Source organism: Cryptotermes secundus, unplaced genomic scaffold (assembly GCF_002891405.2).
Source record: "Cryptotermes secundus unplaced genomic scaffold, Csec_1.0 scaffold120, whole genome shotgun sequence".
In the NCBI taxonomy this organism is placed as follows: domain Eukaryota; kingdom Metazoa; phylum Arthropoda; class Insecta; order Blattodea; family Kalotermitidae; genus Cryptotermes; species Cryptotermes secundus.
In genome coordinates this window covers 1,027,017-1,052,388 of record NW_019742442.1, presented here as the reverse complement: position 1 = coordinate 1,052,388, position 25,372 = coordinate 1,027,017, and the positions used below count along the sequence as shown (strand labels likewise).

The window sequence follows — 25,372 nt, the reverse complement described above, 5'->3', positions numbered from 1 at the left end:
GATATAAACATAAATTATCTTGTTGACAATAATAGGAAAAAACAATTACACACCTTATTATCTCTTTTAACCTCTCAAGTACAGTGCACTTTCCTACTAGAATCCAAAATAATTCAATCTCTACAATTGATAACATTTTTATTGATCTTAAGAGAAGTGGAAATTATACCATAAGTCTGCTTGCTAATGGTCTGTATGATCATGATGGCCAGATTATATACGTAAATAATAGCAACTTACAAACACATACAGTTGCACTCCTCTATGAATGAGTTTTTGATCCAATTAAGTTATGAAACTTGGAAGAGTATTTTCATGATCAGGATGTTGATACAATATTCAATTCCTTTCTTAATACTTATCTAAGAATACTATTCTCTAACTTAAAAAAAAAGTTATGATTAAAATTAAATATAATCCCTCGATCATAGGTGGTATAATGATTTCATATCAGCACAAACAGAGCTCTATTTAACTCTTAGGAATAGTAATGAACCAAATCTAAAATATCATTATAAAACATACTGAAAAATTTTGGCCAATTTTATTAAAGCAGCTAAAATCTTCATTATAATACACATAATTCTAGTAACAAAATGAAAACCACCTGGAGCATTATAAAGTCAGTTACACATAGAAAAATTAATAATGCAGGTATACAGTTTACAAACACTGACGGGAAATTAACTGATAATCATCATATGATTACAGAATGAATGAATGAATGAATGTGTAATAAATATAATAATTCTATTACAAGCAACAGTACATACAAAAATATATAAGTTACAGAAGATATAAGGAATTATAACTGAAGGCTTAAATTGTAAATTATGAAAGAAAACCCTTCTAAATGTCCCAACTCAAAACTTGATTACCAGGAATGATGAATTGGCAGGAATGTATCTTGAAGAGATGAAGACATCACTATCAGAGATAATAAGAATGAAATTTTAAACCTTTTCAAAGGCATACAAGGAAGATAACATACCTGAGAGACCTGTAAACATGTGTATAACATGTAGGACTTAATTGGATGAAAATGTCAATTTGACTACAGAACTCAAAATCAACATACAGCACTATTTTATTATATAATTTTAAATTAAAGTAGCCTCTCAAATAATTATTTGATTAAGCAGTACATAAACTGTTGTGCATGTAAGTAAATTTTATATTTTCTGGAATAAAATATCTGCACAAGCCTTTCTGTCTAGTCATTATAAAAAAAAACTCTGTGGTTTTAGTCTGAAGTGAACTATGCAGACCAAGGGACCGCCCCTTGTCAGCGTCATTAGTGCCAACTTTAGCGGATAGAGGGTGCTGTGTGGTCAGCGCAACAAATCACCACAGCCATTAATTTCAGTTTTCTAGACCGGAGCAGCTATTTCCTTGAAACAGCTCCTCAATTATCCTCATGAGACTGAGTGGACCCCGTTCCAGACCCACTACTTCTCAGAAAATCTGGTAGCGCCGGGAATCGATCCCAGCACCTCTGGATCTGTAGCCACAAACTCTGACCACTAGACCACAGAGGTCAGGTGGTCTTGTCGCTATAAATTCATTATTAAAATTAATTTCATTATGAACAATGAAATTCTCTATAAATAACATTTGTTGCATTCATTTTCAGCAAACATGAGCACTGAATTTTTCCTCCATATACTTCACTTCTGTAAGGTCTTTTCTTCTGGTTGTATATGACAATATATCATAACAGTAGTCTTTTTATTGGAACTGGGGTAGCGTAGTCAGTATAGCGACTGGCTATGGGCTGGGATGGCCAAGGGGTCGGAGTTCGAGTCCCAGTGGGGCAACGATTTTCTCTTTTCCACATTGTCCAGACTAGCTCTGGGGTTCACCCAACCTTTTATCCAATGGGTACTGAGAGATCTTTCCCAAGGGGTAAAGTTGCCAGGACGTGAAGCTGAACACTCATCTCCAACTAGTGCCAAGGTCAAGAAAATGGGGATCTATACATCCACTCCTCTGCATGCCTTCATGGCGCAGTGCTCAGTTAGTTAAGCACGGGAACAACTTTACCTTTACTCTGTTTATTAACACAAATATTAAATAAATGATGGAGACTAAATTATGCACGCATATTTTATTTTATCTGAAGTTTCCAATTTTCGTTATTTTCTGTTCACTTTTCTAAAATGGATATACTGAACATGAATTCAAATCAAAAAAAGTTATACAGCAAGATGAACACTGCATAGTTTGGTATTCTGAAAGCTAACTTCTTTCAAACAAGAATCCATCCTCTCTGACATTTAACGCTGGTGGCACCTTCTTTCTGGAGGCAGAGGAGGGAGGCTTCAGTATAAAATTCTGCCCTTAATATAATTAAGCCATTTCTTCCCTTGCAAAAACATCACATTTCATTAATCTCACTATATTAATTTATTTAACAATGATGTGACACCTGCTCAGGTTACGTATCATACAATGAGAACCAAAGAGGAGCAGAAGCCACACATGCCCACAGCCTGTTTAAAAAATATGGGTATATATCAAAAAAAGATGCTAAATTTCAGCCTATAGTTAAGGATTATATTAAAGGAAAGAATTAGGGAGTTTCTTACATCCCCAGAAATGCTGGATGCTGAAAATCATAAGAAAGAGGATCACAGAAGCCCTCTCACTGATGAAAAGTCCCTGAGAAAACCTCAATAACTTTACAGGTTAAATTCTGATTAATGTATCCAGCAGATCATCAATCACTAGACTGACACATGATTTTAAAGCCGTATGGTCTACATTCAAGGCTCTTACACTACAATTACAAAAAGTGATCATTATTAATATAAGCTTGAAAGAAGTTTCTTGGTAAGTCAGAAAGTCCTTTGACACCTTACCTCAGCCAAAAATATACAATGGATGCACCTGAGCACTAGCAAGAGCTTTCCGACAAGTTGGACACTCCTTCCTCTTGCACACTACTTCTGTAATACAGGGAGTGCAATATACATGACCACACACAGTGGCAGATATTCCTCGCTTACTGTTTACTGCTTCCAAGCATATTGCACATTCCCACTCATGCCTGAGACCTTTTTGTGTTTCAGTCTTGTCTTCAGCAATACTTTTCTGCTTCTTTTCCCCATCTGAATCTGATACATTTGTTAAAATCTCTTCCTTCTGGAATATTTCTTTATCATCCTGCAAATTATGTGAAATTCCCAGTGTTCCCAATGCAGTGTCATGTACTGATGTCAGTTGTGGGATCACTTTCAATGGCACCAAATTCTCTTGATTATCAGGTTCAAAAGACTTCTCTTGAGAGTTACAATCTACACTAATGATATTCTTATGACTGTAGGCCACAAAGTTATTAGTGCTAGAACTTGAAATCGCTGGTTTCCACACACTTTCTTCATGCTCATGACCACCTTTCTTGTCAGGTAGCGTGGAACTACTGCCTGCATCAACTAAACTTGATGCAGAGAGAACATCTGATGAAGATGGATATGGAGATGCAACATTCTGTGATTTTCCATGAGGAACTTTAAAACTATGAACTGGAGAGGCTAATCTCTTCCGTGGCAATTCAAAACTACATACTGAGGACAAAGAGGATGGCGTACCTATGCTTTGAATTACTGTATTACAACTCAAATCATAAACACCATTTGGTAACACCTGAGGTGTAGGGGTTGGAGTTTGATGATGCATTTTGAGACATAAGGGTGTCACAGAAGTGGAAGCCTGAACACAAAACCCATTCGTAACAATATCATCATATGCTTTACTGCTTCTGTAATAAGGCTGCTGTGCATCACGTTTCAGTTCATCTATCAAGTTACCTGAACTATTTGGAATGACACACCCATTATATTTCTTTGAAGACTTTCGATCTGCAGTTTCAAACTTATTGTTCCTCGTAGGTTTGTCTGTATAATTCAGTTCTTTTTGTTGAACAGAATAATCTCTTGTACCTATATTTGACTTAGAAACACAATGAACAATTTCAATATCATCATTGTCTTCAGAACTATCACTAATATCATGAACACTGATCCCAGCATTTGTATCACCTATTACAGGGACTGACTTTTCATAATCATTGTTTCCATAACTGTTTTCTTCATCAAATAATGTATGTATATCATCAATACACACAGTAGCCTTCTCTCCTGAATGCTTCCTGCTATCTTTATTTATGTCTTGATCCACAACCCTATAATGGTTCATGACATCTTGTTCTTCTCTGCATGTCATTGGTACAATCCCAGACTTATAACAAGGAACTTTTGGAACATAACTGTTATCTTTGTGCTGAAACACTTTCTTTTCTATTGAACTTTCTCCTTCTTTAGTGTCCATTTCCTCTCCATGATATTGATGTCCTCTAACAGATTTATTTTCAGCAATTTGTTTATTAGAATTACCTTGGGATTTTTTGTACCTGCAATATGACTCTTGCTTTGATACTGCATCACCTTCTCTTTCTGCACCAATTTCAGAGTGTGGGGTCCTTCGTGTTATATGCTCTAAGTCGGGTTTGAACTGATGTAATTTGCTTTTAGGTACTAACATCCCTTGATCTTTCTTGGATGAATCTGATTTAATACAGTTCGTTTTACTCCCAACAAAATTATCTGCACCACCCTGCTTGTCATTATCTTGGAAAAATTCAGAGGAATTTGATTGCTGAGAAACTGAAGAGAACAATGTTTCAGTCTTTGCACAAGCATTCAATTGAAAAATATGAGAAATATCATTCTCATTAAACGTCACAGATGGAGGTGAGCCTGATTTTGGTTGAGCAATTTTCGAATGAATGTTAAATTCAGATCCTCGATGAGGTTCACTTCTATATGACCTTAATGACATGCGCAAAGCATGTGACTGCTTCTCAGCAAGCTTCGGCTCAATACCAAATTTTGAACTTGGATGAAGCTTATTTTCAAACAACTTCAGTGATGGGGTGAATCCAGTTTTGAACTGATGAACCACTGGACTGATGTCAAAAACCGGAGTTCGGAGGCAACTCTTTTCATATATCCCAACTGGTGTTGAAGATGATGAACATCTTTTTTGTGAATGTGAGTTGTTATGAAACAGACACCTATCTTCCCATGATCCTGAAGAAGGTGGAGGATCAAACTTAATTTGCGTGCCTGAGGTTCTGTTACCAGAAATTTCTGAAGATTCATAAACCACTTTGTTTACTGTCAAGCCATCACTTGATACAGGAAACACCTGAAAGTATGTAGAAGATGCTGAAGAATGACTGGCATGTGCTGCCTTGTCCTTTAAATTTGATATAGGCAATGTAAAATTTCCCTTTTGTGTCACAAGGCTGTGGCCTGTTCCACCCGATCTAAACTGCATATCTGCATCTGTGTTTCCAGACTTTTCTGAATATTCGGGAACTGATGCCTTCCTTGTTAAATCAAGGACACACAGAGGCTTGTCAACATCTGAAGCTATGCCACGCAATTCATCAAGGATACGAAAGTATTTCTGAGAAGAAGAGAAATTGGCCTGTGCTTTCTGGTTGTGGTCTGCAGTGTTTAAATCTGATATAGACATCTGACCATTTCCTTTTTGTACTAATGAGACATGACTTGTTTCACCTTCATGTGATGTGACATTACTTCCTACATGGTTTAAATAAGGATTTATGCATATAGTGTCCACATTACCATCATCAGCCCATACTGAAGAAGATTCACAAATCCTTTTTTTAACAGGTGTTGCATGTGAAATGTCTGCATCATGGTATGTTACTATATATGTATCTGTTTTCTTTTTCTGCTCTGTATTAGAGCCAGCTGAAGGTGGCAAAGATGCATGAAACCTTAAACCTTTCCTTTTCTTGAGAGGTATATCAAGTAATAAACTGGTATTAGATGCAACATTCTGATCTCTGGTTACTGACATACTCGCGATTTACACCAACTGAAACAGTTATGACTGTTTCTTCAGCATTAACAAAATGCTCAAAAAGTACTTGAACTTTTACAGCACAATGCTTAACTTCTTTTCCTCACAGCAGGCACAAACAATATTTGCTTCCAAATGTATGTTGTTAAAATGAAAATGATTCCTGAATTAGATACAGCATCAGTAGATGAAATCTGAAAAAGCATGGGAGAAAAAAATTAGCCAGATCACAATGACACAGTAAAACAACCTGTTTAACTAAATGGTTTTGACAGTGGTGTAACACTCAGACTGCTGGATTTTTCAACTTTGTCCATCATCTGGTATTCTAAAAAACACAAATGAATATTTATAAATGTTTGACAGTTTAGGTCTTGTTATTGTGGGGCACCCTCTCTGATGAGAGGATGGGTCTGTCTTTTGTCAGAGTCACTGTCTGCAGTAGTAAGTCACATGTCATAACGTAAAGGATATTTACATTTTACATGTTAAACATGATAACGAATGTAGTAAATATATAAAGGGCCTCTTGTCAGTCCAGGCTCAGCACAGCAGATTATGCCCTATTTCTAGCCACTTCTGCCACAACGGCAGTCTACTCACTTGAACTGTCGTATGCTTGACTGCCACCAAGTTTAAGCCTCTTATACTTTCTGTGTCGGGCTTCGCCTTGTCCAATGTTGCAAACATTTTTATTATCATGATTTTGTATGACTTCTGCTTGTTACCCGCATAATTTTGTTATATAGTCATATATGTACGGGATTTCGAATGCCATGTGCAAATCACGAATCAGTGTGCGCCTTGGAAAATGTCAAGAGTCGGAACTATAGAAAACATGTCACTGTCCATATTGTTGCAGGCTTTGCCTATCACCAGCTGTTTAGTCAGCTGTTGCTAGGCAGCAAATGGTTTCTAGCTTGCGATCTGCTAGCACACGATCCACCGTAGATGTTTCCCATAGTCACATATTGTTGTAAACCTTAAGCCTTGTCCAGACTTGTTGCGTATCCCTGTATCGTATCAGTGTGGACGGTACTGTAGCCATTTGCTTACACACTGGGCGCCACCTTCCCTCTCTAACCGTTTGCTTACACGTTAGGCTCCACCTTCCCTCTATAACCGTCCTTTTGGCCCCTTGGTTGCTGGTTGCAGCTGCTCCTCTAGCCGTTCCCTCTCACCTGTTGGTACGCCGAGTTTGCAGATTGCTGCTGTGTCCTTCTTATCCAGTTCTGCTACCCTTTTTGTTGTTGTGGATAACTGTTTGCAGGATATTTGTTACATGAATGCTGGGCGCCAGTAAGCTTACTATAAAGGCTTACTTTTCAGGAAAAAGGGGGGATGAACCGGAAACTAAAGGTGATAGGTACCTCATTCGCATTACAGCAATGAGATTCTGTCTACAGTACCCCGTATCATCCTTCCATTGCAAAATCTTGATACGGTGATATGCATCGGGCTGTTTGCTCACTTGGCGGTCTTTTCCCGTCGCATGAAAGGGACAACACGCGTTGCAGTGGTGCCAGTCCGGACGTTCACGCATTGCATCCCTACTGGCACAGATCAGTGATATCCACAAATGTTGTGATTTCTTTCTTCTTTCCTTTATAGTATAGTGAAGATAGATGTACACGGCCACTACCTTCAGGTTAGGTGTACTCATTGCTGATTGAAATCTGGCTCAAAACTGAGATTCAGCTCGTCATTTCTTTGTTGCCTTCTTGGGAAGAGAAATTCTGTTGCGTTGCATCGGGTGATACGCAATGGAGATATGGAACAAGTCTAGATGCAAAATTTTGTCATGTTGTATCGGATGATACGCAACAAGTCTGGACCCGGCTTTATATGGCAACTACTGTTTACTCACCGTTGCTAAGCAATGGCACCTGAGCTGTCACTGTAATGTTTGCTTGAATGTGGGCAGTTTCCACAATATAATACATTAAGAAACAGATCCAGAACACCAAACGATGGACAAGGTCCAAAAACCCAGTAATCCTGAACTTGTTTAACCTTTACAGCATACAACTTGCTGATATACGTGCTGGTTCAGTAGGCCACAGCATGCCTAGAATCCCATTATATACAATATAAATACCATTATCACCACACTTATGTAATTCCAAGCACTAGTCCTGTGGTGACAGGAGATTTAAATGCAGACAATAAATGTTAACATACATGAAGTCAAACTTTCAAATGGCACTCTTAGTATGTCAAGACACAAAAGCATATAACTTTGCCACTTGGTTTATTTAATAATGTATTCTGAACTGCATCACTTATACAGTATCAACAGAAGAATGACTGAATAACTGGATGGAAGCAGCCACTGCCTATTTCATGGTACAGATTCATGACTCCAAATTTTTGTTCAATAATCCTAGCTCAGATGCACTTCATCAGCCAGACAGGAAGTATCCTTCAACACTGACATTTCCCAAGTCCTTTTTTGAGCATAGTGAGAATATGAAGATAATCACATCTACCAGCACATCATACGAAGAATTCTAATGCAGGAACAGTGACTCATGAAGAAAAAAGGAATTTCACAATACAGAAGATAACTATGTAAACTTCCTATAAAAGACCGTCACAGGTTACATTACATAGCATTACATTCCCTGGATCCAGAGTTAGTCAAAATGACTGCAGGATATGGAATATGTGATATAAATACAAAATCACGTATAGTATAGCTGAAGTTTTCCCATAAGAAAGTACACTGTTTATATATGAAATTTATTGTTTCTGGCATGATTCCCAAAATACGGGGTAGTGTCTGTATGGAAATTGTCATGACTGCTAAGATCCAAGAACTTCTGACACGTTGGCTTGAAGGAGAAAGTGAAAGTCTTTTTTATACAGACACCATGACTTTATTCTTGAGGGTACTACTGCCAACACAGAGGGGCACAAGGTGCTGAACCATCTATAGCAGGCACAAGTGTCCAAAAATGTGTGGCCAAAGACTTCCTGTTCCTGTGTAACAATATCACAAAGCATTCTTTGTACTAACCAACCCATCACATTCTCTCAGTCTCACAATGTAATATTTTTACCCCTTTCTGCAAGGAACAGCTGAAGGGATGTCAGTTCAAGGATGCAGTAAATGTTCATGTCATTTTGAAGACTTTGTTACAGGAGGTTCCAATTCCCTGCTCTCATTCTTGGTGTTGAACACAATTCAGAAGTCAGGTATATCACATATTCATTATGTGGACTGAGCATAAGAAATGATAACAATAGGATTTTTCAAGCTCTTTATGTTGTAATAAAGGAGAAAATTAATACTAAAAATTCATATCGCATACTCATATACATACAATGACGATAATCTGATTTTTATGTTTCGTTGAGTACAAAAAAATCAATACTGTAAGTAATGGCACAAATAAATGAATCCAAATGGAAAAAGCATGTATTTCAGTAAAGTGCTTCAGGTCATGCAATTCAACTACATTGCTCCAGTAACACTTTGCCTATAAAGGGCACAACTTCTACCCACAAAACATGAAGACAAGAAAACAAAGGATTTCTCACTTAATTATGTAACTATATGGTATTAATTTATTAATTATAAATCTCTGCCAAGACACTGAGCCTAAACACTGAACGTTCAGATTTCTCTTCACTCTTTCCTAGCAAGAACCACTAAATTCAAGAAATTTCATCAGTACATAAAACATTCTTGTGTTAACAAACACACACCCACTTTCACATAAAACATTTTTATGTTAACCCACACGCCCATTTTCAAACACACAATACTTCATTATGACAACAATTCAGAAACAGGATATTACAGTAGTTTCAGCAAAGTGCTGTGTAAGGATTCTTTGTTAAATTCAAATCACTGGTAAACTTGAAAAATGATTCCAGGCACAAGACCAGCATCCTCTGCAATGCATATTTTAAAGAATATCAAAGAGTATTTTAGGCACAGCACAATTCACGGATTGTATTACATAGCAGAAGAAGATCGTCACTGGACTGAGAGGTATGGAAATTGAATCTTCTAATGTTACATTAACATTAGGCCCAGGATAACAAAGACAGGATAGTGACTGGCTATGGGCTGGACAAATGAGGGTTCAGATCTGGAGTCCCAGTAGGGTCAAGAATTTCCACTTCTCCACCTCGTTCAAACCGGCTCTGGGATACACCCAGGCTCCAGTCGAATGAGTACCAGGGGCTCTTTCCTTGGGCTAAAGCAGTAGGGGCATGTAGCTGATCACTCATCTCCAACTAGTGCCAAGGTCAAGAAAATGTAGATTTATTTAAGCATAGGGAAAACTTTAACTTACTTTACATGAACATTGTAATAACCAATTTATGTGTTTATGTTAATTTGCTACATAAATCTATTCAGTTGGTTTTTTGCATCTCTGTGATATAAGAAGCTACTCCTTGGAAGGAAATTGCTGATTGTATACTATTTTGTTTCACTAACATTTTTGTTCCTAACAATATATATATATATATAACCAACACATATATCTCTTATCATTATCACATCATGACCATAAAATAAGAGGGCTCTTATTTTTATTTTGTTTCAAATTTTACATATTTAATGCCATATCACAATCCCAAGGGGAACTGCCCACCTCAGGTGCAAACCAGTGTTACAATATAAGGCAACCATTATGATCAGTGAATAACAAATTGGAAAGGATGTGGAAAGAAAAGTCATGAGATAATTGGGGGTATTATGTCAGCATCTGCACAAAGAAAGTACAGAAACCCACAGAAAACCTCAATAAGGACAGCCAAATGTGAAGCTAAAGCAGGATTTCTAATTACTTAATCTCAACGTCTGGAGACAGGAAAATTATATAAACTGAATCCATGGTACCTCAGTCAATAAACACTATAGACTGGCAACTGGGGTTTGATTCATGGTAGGACAGGGGTTTTCTTCCCTCACCACCACATCTAAACCAGCTATGGGGCCCAACACACCTTATAGCCAGTGGGTAGCAGTGATTCACCTATATCATTGAGATTAAGAATCTAAGAAGCTTTAACAATAGACAACATCTACTACAAGAGAGGACAACACCATACACTGGTGGAGAGAACAACATACAGACAAGGGACAAAATGCAACAACAGGCTCACGTATAGAAATCCGCAGGCTGCTACAATATAAACATCCATGGAAAGGATCAAAATACATCATCTGGACAAGTGGACAACGCTCTAGTGAGGTGCAAAAGGAATTTTACAACACTTTAAGAAAAAAGAAGGCCGTGCCATAGCTCAAGCGGTTAGTCGCTGGCTTCCCACCACAGTGGCCTGGGTTCAATCCCAGGTCTGGTCAAGTGGGATTTGTGGTGGACAAAGTGGTGCTGGGGCAGGTTTTCTCCAAGTACTTCGGTTTTGATATGTTGGCAACTCTCTAATGTTAAAATATAATGCTAGAGTTGGCAACGTCGTAGTAAACAATTTTTTATAATAGACTGTGCTACATGCGCTGTTCCTAATTTCTCTATTGTTATGTGTTACCATGGTTATGTGTGTGAATATATATAAAACGCTTTTGTGTATCAAAAGTTACTCTTAATAAAGCAGGGTTAGATTGAACACTGATTCTTACTTATCATTCGATCCACGTGGAAGTAACAAAAATAACAGGTTTCCCCTGCCAATCTTCATTATACCAACTGCTCCACAATCACCCTCATCTATCATCTGGGGATGGTAGAATAGGCCAAGAGTGGCCACAGTACAAGGGACTTACAAGAGAATGGTCTGATCTGACATGTTGAAACCTGCCCTGATTTTTTTTTTCACTGCAAGAGTACACACAACAAAATCCACTGTCAAAATTTTAGCTGCTAATACGCACTGCAATTATTTTTTCAAAATTGCTGAACATGGCCAATATTGTAGCCTGCCAGACCCTTGGAGAAATGACCACCCCTAGCAGAGCCAGAGCAGTATGCAATATGCAACACGGCTGTCTCACAGCCCAGGCTGGGGTTGTACAAACCTCTGGTACAAGCGGTTCCCTATACAGAAAAAATGAGTAACTTCGGCAATTTTTAAAAAATACTTGCAGTGTGTATTAGCAGCTAAAATTCTGGCAGCGGATTTTGTTGTGTATATTCTTGCAGTGAAAAAAAAAATCAGGGCAGGTTTTGACATGTAGGATCAGACCATTCCCTTGTTAGTCCCACCCCATTAGCAATAAAAAAAAAAATCTTAAATTTTAATAGAAAGTAGATTACAGCATATGGTAATTCAACTGATGTTAGCCAGATTGTTACTACAACATTAATTTCATGGAATATTGTAGTTACATGTGAAGTGAATGTGTGATATTCAATATACTATAACAGTTTTGGCAAATTAAGATATCTCATGATGACTGGCTGGGGCTGAAACATGTTGTAAAAGGGAAACTGAAACAGAAAGAGTAAAATAGTTACACTGTTGATAGAACTGTATTATCAATATTGCGTGTAAAAGTATGATGCTTTATCTGAAATCCCCTACATAAGTGTAATGACAACTATATCTTAGCTTTTCATAAATCACAGTATACATAGTAACACAAGCATAATAACGGTCATCAAAACAGAAATCCACAATCCACATCAGTACGAAAAATTTTACTATACTTCTCTAAACACATTCATCTACTTAGTTGTTTTCTTGCATATTTTCAATCCACATATACTCCCATACATTATCTGACTTCTCTGTAACAGAGTTTTCTGGACTACTGCTGTGTCCTTATCCTTATGGTGTACAATCATCGTAACTTTATCATCGTACAGAGAATTCAGAGAGCATTCTGTAAGTTTTGTTGTGGAAACAACCTATCTCCACTGGAACACAACATTTCCAGCATTCACAGTCTGTGAAAAGGAAGAAGAAGAGTATATATGGGATCACTTTGAGTAAGTTTTCAAGAATTTAAAACTGTCTAAAATCAAGCTCTCCTGAATGTTTAGCATCGTCAAGACCAGCATGCAATATGAAAAGTGTGCCATGAATTTCTGTTTAATTTATTTTCTGTATTTTACACAGATAGATAGATAGGCTTCTGGTACCTTCCTCCCTGCATGTCTGTGTACTGCTTCACATTAATAATTTCTGAACCAAGCAAATGATTTTTATGAACCATGTATGAATATTATGCCCATACAGGTCACCCCCCTCTTTGTACCTCATAATTTCCCACTATCAATATCACCAACATGGCAGCCTTGCAAAGTTTTAAGTTTGTATATGTATATATACCGCACGCATGTGTGTGTGTGTGTGTGTGTATCAATCAGTTTGCTGACAGTACTACATATCTACAGCTACTCTTGTCTAGCATCCTTCTCCCCCACTTCTCCAAGCTTCCCTCCCCACTTGAACTTGCCAGATGACACCATAAAGTAATTTACTGTTTTATGTACTTAGAAAGAACTACCCAGAGGACACTGACTTCAATTTAGTAAGAGTTCTTAAAGAGATTATATACTACAGAGGCACATGCCATTCATGTGAAGAATGTAAGAAAGGGCTGGACTGCTCAACAATATTCGAGAAGAATTTTGAGGTTTGTATGATGTTCACCAAAAATTAATTTGTAGGCTATTTTATGATGCTGTCGGTAGCTAGACTAGACAGCGTCAAAGGGTAGGATGAGAGATGAATAAGTATGTGGAAAAAAAGCTGTTCTGGTCTAATCATGGTACTATCACAGAATTTCCTTGCAGTGACTGAAGAAAACCACAAAACCTCGGTCAGAATAGCTTGTATTGTGGCCAAGATTAAAATTGAGCATTTCCAGAATGTGAGACAAGAGAACTACCACTATGCCAACCTGTTTGGTTTCAAGCTTTCATTTATAACCTTCATATCTACATTTTATAAGGAGAGCCTTCATGTCTGAATGCATGTTCTAAACGAACAAGTTTTGAAGCAGCGAACTGATGTTGTGTATATCATGTTATCAGAAGCTTCATAACCTTCTTACCTTACAATACTGTACAACCAAAAATAAATGTGGCAACTGCATGAACTTTTGAAAAAGCAATTTTTAAGAACATGGAATTCCTATTATGGTCACAAAAAATAATTAGGTGTTGACATAAAATCTATACTGATATGACCAAATATTGTGATTAGCAATCATGCTTCATGTTTGGGAGGTCCCAAGTTCATCTCAGCCTGAAGGTAGGCTATCTTCACAGAGGATTTTTGTGGTTTCCTTCAGTCCCCACATACAAATGCCATGAAAGTATCTAAAATTATGCCAACCACATCTTCCACACCCTGTACAATTTATTATTCAATAACCATCCTATCATTCAATATTATAATCTGAGTTATAAAATGTGGACACTTTTCCCTAGTGGCTATGAACAATATTAAGTGAAGTAGTTATAAGGGTTCATACTGCTTCCCTGTTGAACTATCTGAGATGATATAAAAAGTGTGCATTTTTTTCAATAAAGAGCAATTAGTAAGGGGATGAATGGTGATGGAAGGATCAAATTTTGTCAGAAACACACCTGATCCACTCACTTGTCCTGTCTGCCTATCAACATACTCACCCATCCATATATACTTATATCCACTTCCTGTCTTTCTTCATCTACACCTATACTTACCTATATCCATCCATCTGTCCAATTAGAGTACACAGGAAGAAAAGTCGATAGCTACATAGCTGAAATAACTGAGTTTTAGGAACGTGAATGTTCATTACTGTGTTTGCAAATGCCCACCAATAGACACTACTCTGAGCCAATCCAATACAGGCGTAATATTACCTTCCCAAATGAGTGATCTTTTCTTTTTGTTGTCTTCCAATTAAAATGTCCATGTATTTTTAACTTCCCTCATGCTTGCTTGCTTACTTACTTTACTTATTCATGGAGTTGAGCCCTTCTTGAGGAGCCGCAAATTCTGCAGCTACTCAAGAATTTCCTAGCATTTTATGGAACCCAAAGGTTTATTAACGTGTTCACAAGAGCCCTCCACTGGTCCCTATCCTGAGCCAGATCAATCCAATTCATCCCATCCTATCGTATCTCTCTAAGATCCATTTTAATATTGTTCACCCACCTATGCCTTGGTCATGGTTTAACTGTCTTAAAAATATTATCCTGTTGCTTCCTCTTTCTTAGCTCTAAATATTCTCCTCAGCATATATTCGCATATAGCTGTAATAGTAACAGCTTTTTGTTGACAGAATTCTGAAAACACTCCACAGATATACTATCTTAACAACTGCACTGAAAATAACATAACTCTTCTATCATTACAGATACCTGCACCATGTGACAAAGTATTTGCTTTTTGCAAATGGAATGACCAACCATTCAACTGCTGTGCTAATTTCTTACCCCTAATATCTGAAACAGGTTCATGCTATACTGTCAACTCCATTCACACAAGGTAAGTTGTTACTTATAGTTCCACGACCATTTAACAACCTACCATAAGAGAAATATCAAGTGTTACACTATAGTAGCCAATATTCTTTCCTCATATTTTCAAGATGTCCTCCCCAGCTGCACCAACTATGTGAGTTAAGATGTGCTGCCACTGTATCATCGGCTTCATTAATCAACACAGCTTGTGAAACAACCATCTTAGATTTCAACGAAATTTTGTTGCCCTATTGAGTCTTTGTGAACGATGAACAGAAACATTTCTCTTACTAACTCACCAGCCAACTTGCTCACCAACCGATCGACCGACCAACCAACTCCAAAAACTCAAGCGCTTCTTGAGAAGTCAACAGCTGCTAAGCCATCCAAGAAATTTACAGCATTTTGTGGAACCCACAGGTTCATTCCCATGTTCACAAGAACTTACCACTGGTCTCTATCCTGAGCCAGATGAATCCAGCCCACACCCCCCATCCTATTTCTCTAAAGTCCAATCTGCATCCAGGTCTTCCTAGTCATCTCCTTCCTTCAGGTTTTCCTACCAGAACCCTGCATGCATGCCTCTTCTCGTTTCTCATTTATTTATTGCATTCAAAGATTGGCACAAGATCACAAGATATAGACCTTGTCACAGAATATACTACCTGTATCATAAGCCATAGCAAAAAGACATACATTTCATAATATGTATATGTATAATATGTATATATTTCATAATATAATGTTGCATATATGCAACAAGCCATCATAAAATAAATGTTGTCAGTTATGTATACAATATCTGTAATTAAAATAAATCTATAAGAACATAAAACCAAATTACAGAATTATATAATAAAACAATATACCAATTAAAAATCTCAATCTATGGTTTAAAACAATCTATTTGTACTTGTTGCTACTAAAACTCTCTTATTCCTCACTTCAGTCAACAGCTTCGAAACAAGTACATCATTTTCATGACTTTCACATTCCTAATTCTCAGTCACAATTATCCAATCATATTGCTAATTATTTGCTCTGTACACAATTGCACAGATGATGTAAACAACGTTTCCTTTATGGAAAAGCAGCGATAAAATTAAAAAATCTAAATCTTTATTTCCAGCAATAATATTCCTCTAAGGTGTAGAAGGAATTTGTGAGAAGAAATCTCTTTAGGGCTGCTCTAAATTTAGAAGTGTCATTTACGAGTTGTTTAAGAGGCAAAGGAAGATGATTTAAAAGTGTAATACCAGTATAACTAATTCCTTTCTGAAATATTGAGAAATTTGCTATTGGAAAATGTAAATCATAATTAAATCTTGTATTAAGCCCATGAACATCTGAATTTGTTTTAAAAAATTCTTTATTGTAAACAAAAAACATAAGCAAAGAAAATACAGATTGTGACTGGAGTGGAAGAATATGTCATTTCTGAAATAAATCACAGCAAGAGTCCCTACTACTAGAACCCGTAATAATTCTTATTATTCTTTCTTGAATTTTAAATATAATTTTACTGTGAGTTGATATGCCGCAAAATATAATACCATACGTTATAACAGTGAATTAATGAGAAATAAACCATCTTTAATGACTCAAGAGATAAGAGTGATATCAAGAGTCTAATTAAATAAGATGCTCCATTTAATTTAGGCATTATTTGTTCAACATGGCAATTCCATGATAAAGTATCATCAATTGTTAATCCTAGAAATTTTATATTATGTACACTAGAAATTTGAATATTCTCATTTATTTATTTATTTATTTATTCACTTCACATCCATGGATCATTATACATGACATAGGACAAGTACGATCTGTTTCATTAGAGTTTTTAGTTACAAATTGAAGGAAAAAAGTTCTTTCCAAATGTAATAATAATAATAATAATTTACTATAAAACCATTTATTTATTTATTTGCAGTATGACAGTGCTTATATTTTTTTCAAAAATTTGAGTGTCAGGATTTGTAATTATCAAACTAGTATCATCAGCATATAAAACTTGATTGGATATATCCGATATTGCATTAGGCCAGTCGTTAACATATAACAGAAATAACAGAGGTCTCTTCCATGCATGCTATATGCCCTGCCCATCTCACACCCTTTAGTCAATAATTCTAATTATATATGGTGTTGAATATTTTCCTTCCGGTGACAAAATCAAAATCATTCAATTTTGAAGTTTTAAGTTTTCCTTAGCTTTTCCCATATTCTGATGCACTAAAATGCTTAGGACTCTCATCCTAACTAATACAGAGCTCATTCTTGTGTGAACTGAAAAAGAGAAGAAGTTTCCTGCTTCTATGTCTATCCCCTATATAAAGGGCATTTCTGAAAAGTCCAAACATAAAGAATCATTATATTAGGATAATGTTAAAAACTATGCCCACTCTTCACTCATGAGAACTATACAAACAGAACACACTGCATCTATAGCATTCCCGTGAATGTGGCAGAAGCCACACTAGTGAAACTGGTGGACCACTAGCCATGCAGTTCTGTGAACAATGGCATAATCTCAGAGTGGGTCTTCTAAAAAATTCATGGCCCAATATGGCTATGAAAAAGCCAGAGGGTAGGTTGTAAGGAAAATGAAAGCAACAGCAGGTATAGGAAATATGCAGAACTGGTCCATATGGCATGTTTCACAAATCTAATCAGCCAACTCTGTTTAGAAATTCCTCCCATATGGATTCCCTTATCAGCAAAGAGACTGGCAATTTAAAGGGTGAGTGCAGTCGACAGATTCTTCGTAGATTATCTATACGAGTTTCATTCTGGGGTTCAAATTTTGTTCTACAGATGACAATAGGAGTAGGCAGATATTGTATAACACAAAAACTGTGATTTTTCTTCTGCACTGGTGTTTGACTTGGTTTGATTGACTTACGGATTTCCAATTCCTTTTCTATCTCAGCTTCAAGTCTTCACATGCACTTCCACAGTTTTTATTGTAAATTTTCCTGTTATCTCCCACTGACAAAAACATGTTCTCAGGTGCACATATATATATAGTTATGATGACTTAAGTTGTTCAGCAAAAGTATGGTGCAATAAATGTGGCACCAACTCAGATAAACAAACCCCTCTTCTTGTCACAGAGAAGATGCCATTTCCAAATACCTAAAAGTCTTGGAAGAAACATAAATTAGGTCATGGGTCCCAATTAGGCTCAAAACTAAGAATGACTGTGCTGGCCAGGACCAACAGAAATTTACTGGACTAGAGTTAGGCTGTCCAGTGTTTGGCATAAGCTCTTTCTAATGGAACCATCAGGGCAGGTGCTTCCCAGCATCTAACACGAGGACAGAAACAGATCCAGTATGAATCCTATGCAAAAACAATTTAACAACATACTGCTGAAGCCAGAACAACCATATTACATACCAAAACCTACTGTTTTACTGAGAACAAATGTATATTGTATAATTTTAAGACTACTTAAATATAATTATAATTTACACATAAGCAATCCCTTTTTTATCATATCTTCACAGGTCACTGACTAGACATGGGGACTGAATTTATTGGACAATTATAACTCGTAAATACAAATAACTACAACTACGGCATATACAAAGTCTTCTGTTTGTCTGTCATCACTAGTCACTGCTAGACAGTTGTTGCAAACAACAACCCAAGACACACCATTAACAGCAGACTCTAGCCTACAACTGACTGTTGATTCTGCCCTGCTCACTGACTGACTGCTGCTGGCCCTCACCAGCACAGTGATTCTTGGTTCTGAGTCCCACAGGATCCATGAACATATTTTACTGTCTCATGGCAGTGGGAGCCTTCAGACTGCTCTCCATCTTTGACCTCACACACAGAATCAGAGTTACTTTACAACTAACGGTTTACTTCCAATCAGTTTGTCTTGGCTCCAAACCCTTGAAACCCACAACTATTATTTTTTTCAGCTGAACTCTTGCAGTCATAGCCCTTATGTAACATCCTCTCTCACAAGAGGATGGATCTGTCATTTACAACTGTTGCTGGTCCTCGCCAGTGCAGTCATCATCAGGTCTGAGTCCTGCAGGACTCATGATCACATTTTGCTGTCTGAGATTCAAGACTCCCCCAACCTGGAGGGCCAGGTCCCTGTATTTACATTCCCCAGGAACAGGGTGGCCCGGTTATACCTCCAGACACTGGGTTCCCTTTCTATCACCTCCTATGACTCAAAGTATCTCACCCCACCTACATACCTCTGGCCTCAGATTTAGAGTTACTTTGTGACTCGTGGTTCACCGCCAATCAGCTCGTCTCGGAGACAAGCCCCTTGAGACCCATGACCAGTAATTTCTTTTTCCAACTAAACACTTGCAGACATAGTCCTTATGTAACATCCTCTCTGACGAGAGGATGGGTCTGTTGTTTACAATTGCTGCTGGCCCTCACCAGTGCAGTCATTCTCAGGTCTCAGTCTCGCGGGACCATGAGCATATTTTACTGCCTCAGATTTGAGACTCCCCCAACCTGGAGGGCCAGGTTCCTTTATTTATATCCCCCAGGAAAAGGGTGGCCTAGTTAAACACCAGAGACTGGGTTCACTGACTTGTAAGTCAAAGTGCCTCTGGCCTGTCCAGTTGGTCCTCGTTATATAACCTCAGCACAGACCACACAGAAAACAGTTTCCTCTGTTGCTGAATCAGCAGTTGCCACAGAAACTTGTTTAAGATGCTAGTGTCTAGCAACAGCAGCATCTACTCATTCCCCGTGGGTCTTCTTGGCCCTTGCAACACAACCACAGTGATCTATTGTGCCTCAGTCTTTATACTAACATAATCATAAAATAAATTATAAAAAAATACCTATGTTATTATATGAAAATTTTCTAATTAACTGAAAGAAAATATAATTACTTCTGTGTTGGAAACAAAAGGTGTATGAGCACATACAGCTTCTAACAGAGTAGGGAACTGGGTACATTTTATGAATTTAAACTTGTACCAAACAGTTTTAAAATTTAAAGGGATTTCAACAAACAAAAATGTAAGTCATGACCAACTGATGACCTTGTAAAGGTCAAAACATGTATCAATTACAAAACACTGTATGTAATGATTGATTGATTGATTTTGTCACTGTAGATCATTGTACATGATATAGGACAAGTCAAGTTAATTCTGAATATTAACAATTTAACATATAATTTAATATATAATATAATATAATGTATAGGCAGTTATGTAAACCCATTAATTATATACATTATATAGAGTTGTCCCTATGCTTAACTAATTAAGCACTATACCATGAAGGCATATTGGGGAGTGGATACACAGATCCACATTTTTCTGCCCTCAGAACTAGCTGGAGGTGGGTGGCAAGCTTCATGCCCCTGCCGCTTTACACCTGGGGAAAGAGCTCCCAATACCCTTTGGATAGGAGGCTAGGTAAACCCCAGGGCCATTATGAACGACTTGGAGAAGAGAAAATTCTTGGTCCTACCAGGACTCAAACTTTGACCCCTCAGGAATCCAGCCCATATCTAGTCACTATACTGACTATGCTAGCACGCCTCCATATTGTGCACTATAATATATGAAATAAACAACACAGTCCTCAGGATGTGTCAAATGCACCAGAAAATTGTAATGGACTTGTAAAGGTAAATATGCAAAATTACAATAGTTTAAATCAGTTCCGACCTTCACAAGTATACTTAATATTGCTAAAGACCAACACAAAAAATTCAATCACTGGTGATATCCAAACCAAACAAATTTGACTGGTACAACCTTTTGATATAAGAGGTGTAAAAAGCAACACAGTACATTTAATAGGTACACGATATACAGAATTAAACAGGCAAATTTTTCCCTATGCTTAATTAATTATGCTTCACAGCTGCAATGTTACACTGAATTAAACAAAGAAAGAACTTTCTTTTAGGCAGTGGCAAATCACATCAACTGGAATCTAATTATGGAATGAAAATTAATTTCACAACCTTATAACACAATTTCATCTACAATACAGCAGTAATACTAACCTCGCCTGATCGTTATTTTGTGATCCCGCGGTTACTGCTATCAGTTGCACTCATTCCAGCCTTCCGATTTTATTCGTAACTAATAGCAATTAATTCTGCAACCAAAAACAGTATATGAAACTCAAAACCCAGACCACGGACCTTTGGGAACACACCAAAGCCGTACACTACATACGTTTCATGCTCGATTAACACAACCGTGAAGACAGTGAATAACGCTCTAGCTCTACAGCTCTACAGGGCCTACAGCGTGCTTCACCTTGCTTTTCGCTAGGCTTGGTGACGTCATTAACCAACTTGCTGTTTTCATCCAGACGCGCCTGTTAATTATGTCCATATATAATTAATGATGTTTCGTTATAACATGTTTATTTACTCATTATTACTAACGAAAATGCAAATGAATTTTTTTTACTGACTTTTAATTTCTTACGAAAACTATTTATGCTTGAAATACTTCTACTTGAGAACAGATTTGCCATGGAACAGACCCAGTACCATTGAAGAACAGCTTGAAGTGACAACCACGCTGTAAACTTCTGTAATATTTATTGTTGCTAGAATGAACGCTTCTGTACTGTCTTCTCGAAGTGTGTTTCCAATTTACATTGCGACCGATGGTCAGCCAGATATTTATTACTTAACAGTTACGGTCTTGTCACACAGAGAGAGAGCAAGGTGACATCACTGGCCCCCTTTTAGTTTTTTTTTTAATAAGGAAAATAGGATAAAAACACAGAAGTTCATTTAAAGGTCAGTAAGGCCGCGCCATAGCTGAAGCGGTTAGTCACTGCTTCCCACCACAGCGGGCCGGGTTCGATCCCAGGTCTGGTCAAGTGGGATTTGTGGTGGACAAAGTGGTGCTGGGGCAGGTATTCTCCGAGTACTTCGGTTTCCCCTGCCAATATTCATTCCACCAATTGCTCCACAATCATCCTCACCTATCATCTGGAGCTGGTACAATAGGCCAGAAGTGGCTGCAGTACATAGGACTTAGTCCCAACCCAATAGCAATAAAAAAAAGGTCAGTAAGGAGGCCGTTCCAGAAATAAATGCAGAGAAGACCATCTGATGATGTTTCAGCACACCAGAATGCAGGACAATACCATAACATAAAAACAGCTAATTGATTCTTTCAGAATGTGTCAAAGTTTAAATATTTTGGCATTAGGATGCAGTGAAGTCAAATGATATGATGCAAAATTAACATTTAAAGTAACTAATGCATGTAAAATGAGACATACAATGCAAATTCTCTTGTGTTTGATTACAGACAAGATTCAAAACAAATAAAAATGATCTCCAGCAGAGAAACAGGACCTGGAACTCTTACAGTTGGAGTTAAAAGGAATGTATGGGTAAGTAAATTTATTCACATTGATTTTAACTAAAGCTGGTTTACACCAACTTAGACTTTGATTACAACTTAAGCAGATATACACATATATGAATTCATTTTGAGGACAGAACTGCAAAAGACATATTCTGTAGAAAGTCTTCAATGGCTTATAAATGTGAGTTTGTAAGCCCCCCTGCCAACCTACATGGTGGCACCCATGACTGTAACTGAATAAAGTGTTAGTTAAAGTGTAATTATCTTGTCATGCTACTGATGTATTTGAATATTACTAAATAAAATGTAGGCTTATAAAAGTTCAGTGTATAACAAATAAAACTTTGGGGGCAGTATTTAATCTCTTAAATTCGAACCTGAAATGTTAAAATGTCTGAAACTTTTCTATTTCTAGTGCTATAAACAATGTTACAGCAACTATGGATGTGGGCTGCGCCATAGCTCAAGTGGTTAGTCACTGGCTTCCCACCATGGAGGCCCGGGTTTGGTCAAGTGGGATCTGTGGTGGACAAAGTGGCGCTGGGGTGGGTTTTCTCCAAGTACTTTGGTTTCCCCTGCCAATCTTCACTCCACCAAATTCTCCATCATCATAATCACCATGGGCAGGCTACAATAGGCCAATCAGTGGCTGCTGTGCCAATTGGACCCAGTTGAACTCCACCCCCCACTAAGCGAATTAAAAACTATGGATGTGACTGCCTTTTGTTAATTACAGGTATTCATGCATTCTTCTTCAGATGTGTTCATATCCATTCATGAGAGTAATAAAAGATGGTCTGTGCTTGGGTATGGTGAGACATGGACTGTGCTGTTTAATGTGAGCATATTGTTACTTTCTTATCTTCACATGATATTTATTATGCCTTACATTGGGTTGGTGTTCACTTTCCTTAGTTTCAAGAAAGTGGAGAAACTGCAAATATATTAAATAACTTCCAACAGTATTATATTTAAGCACCCTGTTGCACTCTATATGATAAATGATATGAACTCCGTCCCAAGTGCAAACAATATATTATATGTCCTTGATCTTGCTCTCCTTTACACTACATGTTTCGGCCTCAAACGGCCATCATCGGGTGTATACACTCACGTTGCTGTTACACTGCACTTAGTTTAAAATTTAACATTTAAAAACACATTGTTCCTTTCGTTGTTATTATCAACATGTAGTAAAGAATAGCAGCGGCACACACATAGGGAGACTATACAAAATAACACCTGTACAGTGCTGGAAACAAGAACTAGCCGCTGCAGCACTATAGACGTAACCCTGATAATTTTAAATTTTAAAATTTAGAGAAAAATTTTAAAGGATTTTAAAATTAGAACTAAAGATTTTATAAGTGCTAATGTGTGTAACAAAAATAATCTATAAACCAGACAGATATCAACGAAGTGATGTTGATAATAACAACGAAAGGAACAATGGGTTTTTAAATGTTAAATTTTAAACTAAATGCAGTGTAACAGCAATGTGAGTGTATACACCTGATGATGGCAGTTTGAGGCCGAAACATGTAGTGTAAAGGAGAGCAAGATCAAGGACATATAATATATTGTTTGCAGTTGGGACGGAGTTCATATCATTTATCGTTTAACTTCCAACAGATGTGGTACTATAAGAAAGAACTAATTTGCTGTCAACTCTATCAGATTTTTCAGCATAATTTGATAATCTGATTTGTAGAACTTTGGTTCTCATGATTAACATTGAAAACGCCATGGCAAGCAGTTGAAAGTCTGTAAAATTAGGAAAATTATTACGTTTGTAACATGTATAGCTAGATAATGGCTCAGTTAAACACATTTCCTAGGTAAATATACTGTTGAAGGAAAGAGAATTGACCAACAGATTAGTTGAATATAGAATATGACAGAAGATGTCATATGCTGCCAGCTTGCCTGTCATATTTACATTTACATTTATTTTCACTTCATGGATCCAATCATCTCTCCATAGGACTGGATATAAACTATGTCACACATTACAAATTCACGATGACTACACATCCGTATCATCAATACAGTTTCATTATAACATAGTAAAATTCATAAAAACACAGACATCATACATACTGCCACACTTACAACAAGCAAGTCTCAACAAAGTATAATACAAGCACACACATCCACTAAACAGTGGAGCTGAATTAGCCATATGGCTCTCATTTATTAATGTATTTCACTCGCAATATATCCAGATTCTTCTTCGTACTTCACTGAGCAAATTTCCATGGTAACAAGGTCAACAATAGAACTTCAGTAACTTAGCAGCAAAGGTACCAATAATTACAAATTGTTACATATTCTGTTACTAACAGCTTCAATCCGTTTGCACACTTGTATAATGTTTTCCGTGTTAAAATACAAGGTGTGGCAATAAAGAAACCGGATTCATGCTCTAACCCTTTATTAAAAAAAATCAGACAGTCGAAATGTTATCCCCTTCAATGTAGTCCCCTCCCCGATCCCTACACCGCTCCATGCGAATTTTCCACTGTTGGAAGCAGTGCTGCAGGTCATCTTGTGTTATGCTCTTCAAGAGTTGCGTCGCTTTTGCTTTCACTGCATCCACGGACTCGAACCTGGTCCCTTTCAGCGCAGACTTGATTTTTGGGAAGAGAAAAAAGTCGCACGGTGCTAGGTCCGGAGAATACGGTGGATGTTCCATCACTGGAATGTTGTTTTTTGCCAAATACCTCTTCACAGATAGCGCGTTGT

At 37.3% G+C, this 25,372-nt stretch overlaps 2 protein-coding genes across 7 annotated transcripts in view; one reads left to right on the top strand and one right to left on the bottom strand.

Annotated features, from left to right (window-relative positions):
- The window catches only part of LOC111873101, a 29,232-nt gene extending 7,684 nt beyond the window's left edge, over window positions 1–21,548 (bottom strand). For 4 of the 6 annotated variants that reach the window (XR_004513975.1, XM_033754967.1, XM_033754965.1 and 1 more), the window contains exons 1-2: window positions 21,295–21,539; window positions 2,862–6,089 (exon numbers count right to left, since the gene is read on the bottom strand). Coding sequence is in view for 5 of the 6 variants with exons in the window: in XM_033754967.1 (XP_033610858.1) it covers window positions 2,863–5,892 (3,030 nt within the window). In the remaining variant the exon portion in view is untranslated. Of the gene's footprint in view, window positions 1–2,092; window positions 6,090–21,294 lie in introns of those variants that run through there. The other 2 variants (XM_023867518.2, XM_023867515.2) reach the window with 2 other exon arrangements.
- LOC111873069 (sodium channel protein Nach) overlaps window positions 9,544–25,372 on the top strand; it is a 34,016-nt gene continuing 18,187 nt past the window's right edge. Inside the window, exons 1-6 of the mRNA XM_033754968.1 lie at window positions 9,544–9,895; window positions 12,615–12,806; window positions 13,318–13,456; window positions 15,173–15,303; window positions 22,568–22,652; window positions 23,364–23,465. Coding sequence (XP_033610859.1) covers window positions 9,768–9,895; window positions 12,615–12,806; window positions 13,318–13,456; window positions 15,173–15,303; window positions 22,568–22,652; window positions 23,364–23,465 — 777 coding nt within the window. The 5' untranslated portion in view covers window positions 9,544–9,767. The remainder of the gene's footprint in view (window positions 9,896–12,614; window positions 12,807–13,317; window positions 13,457–15,172; window positions 15,304–22,567; window positions 22,653–23,363; window positions 23,466–25,372) is intronic.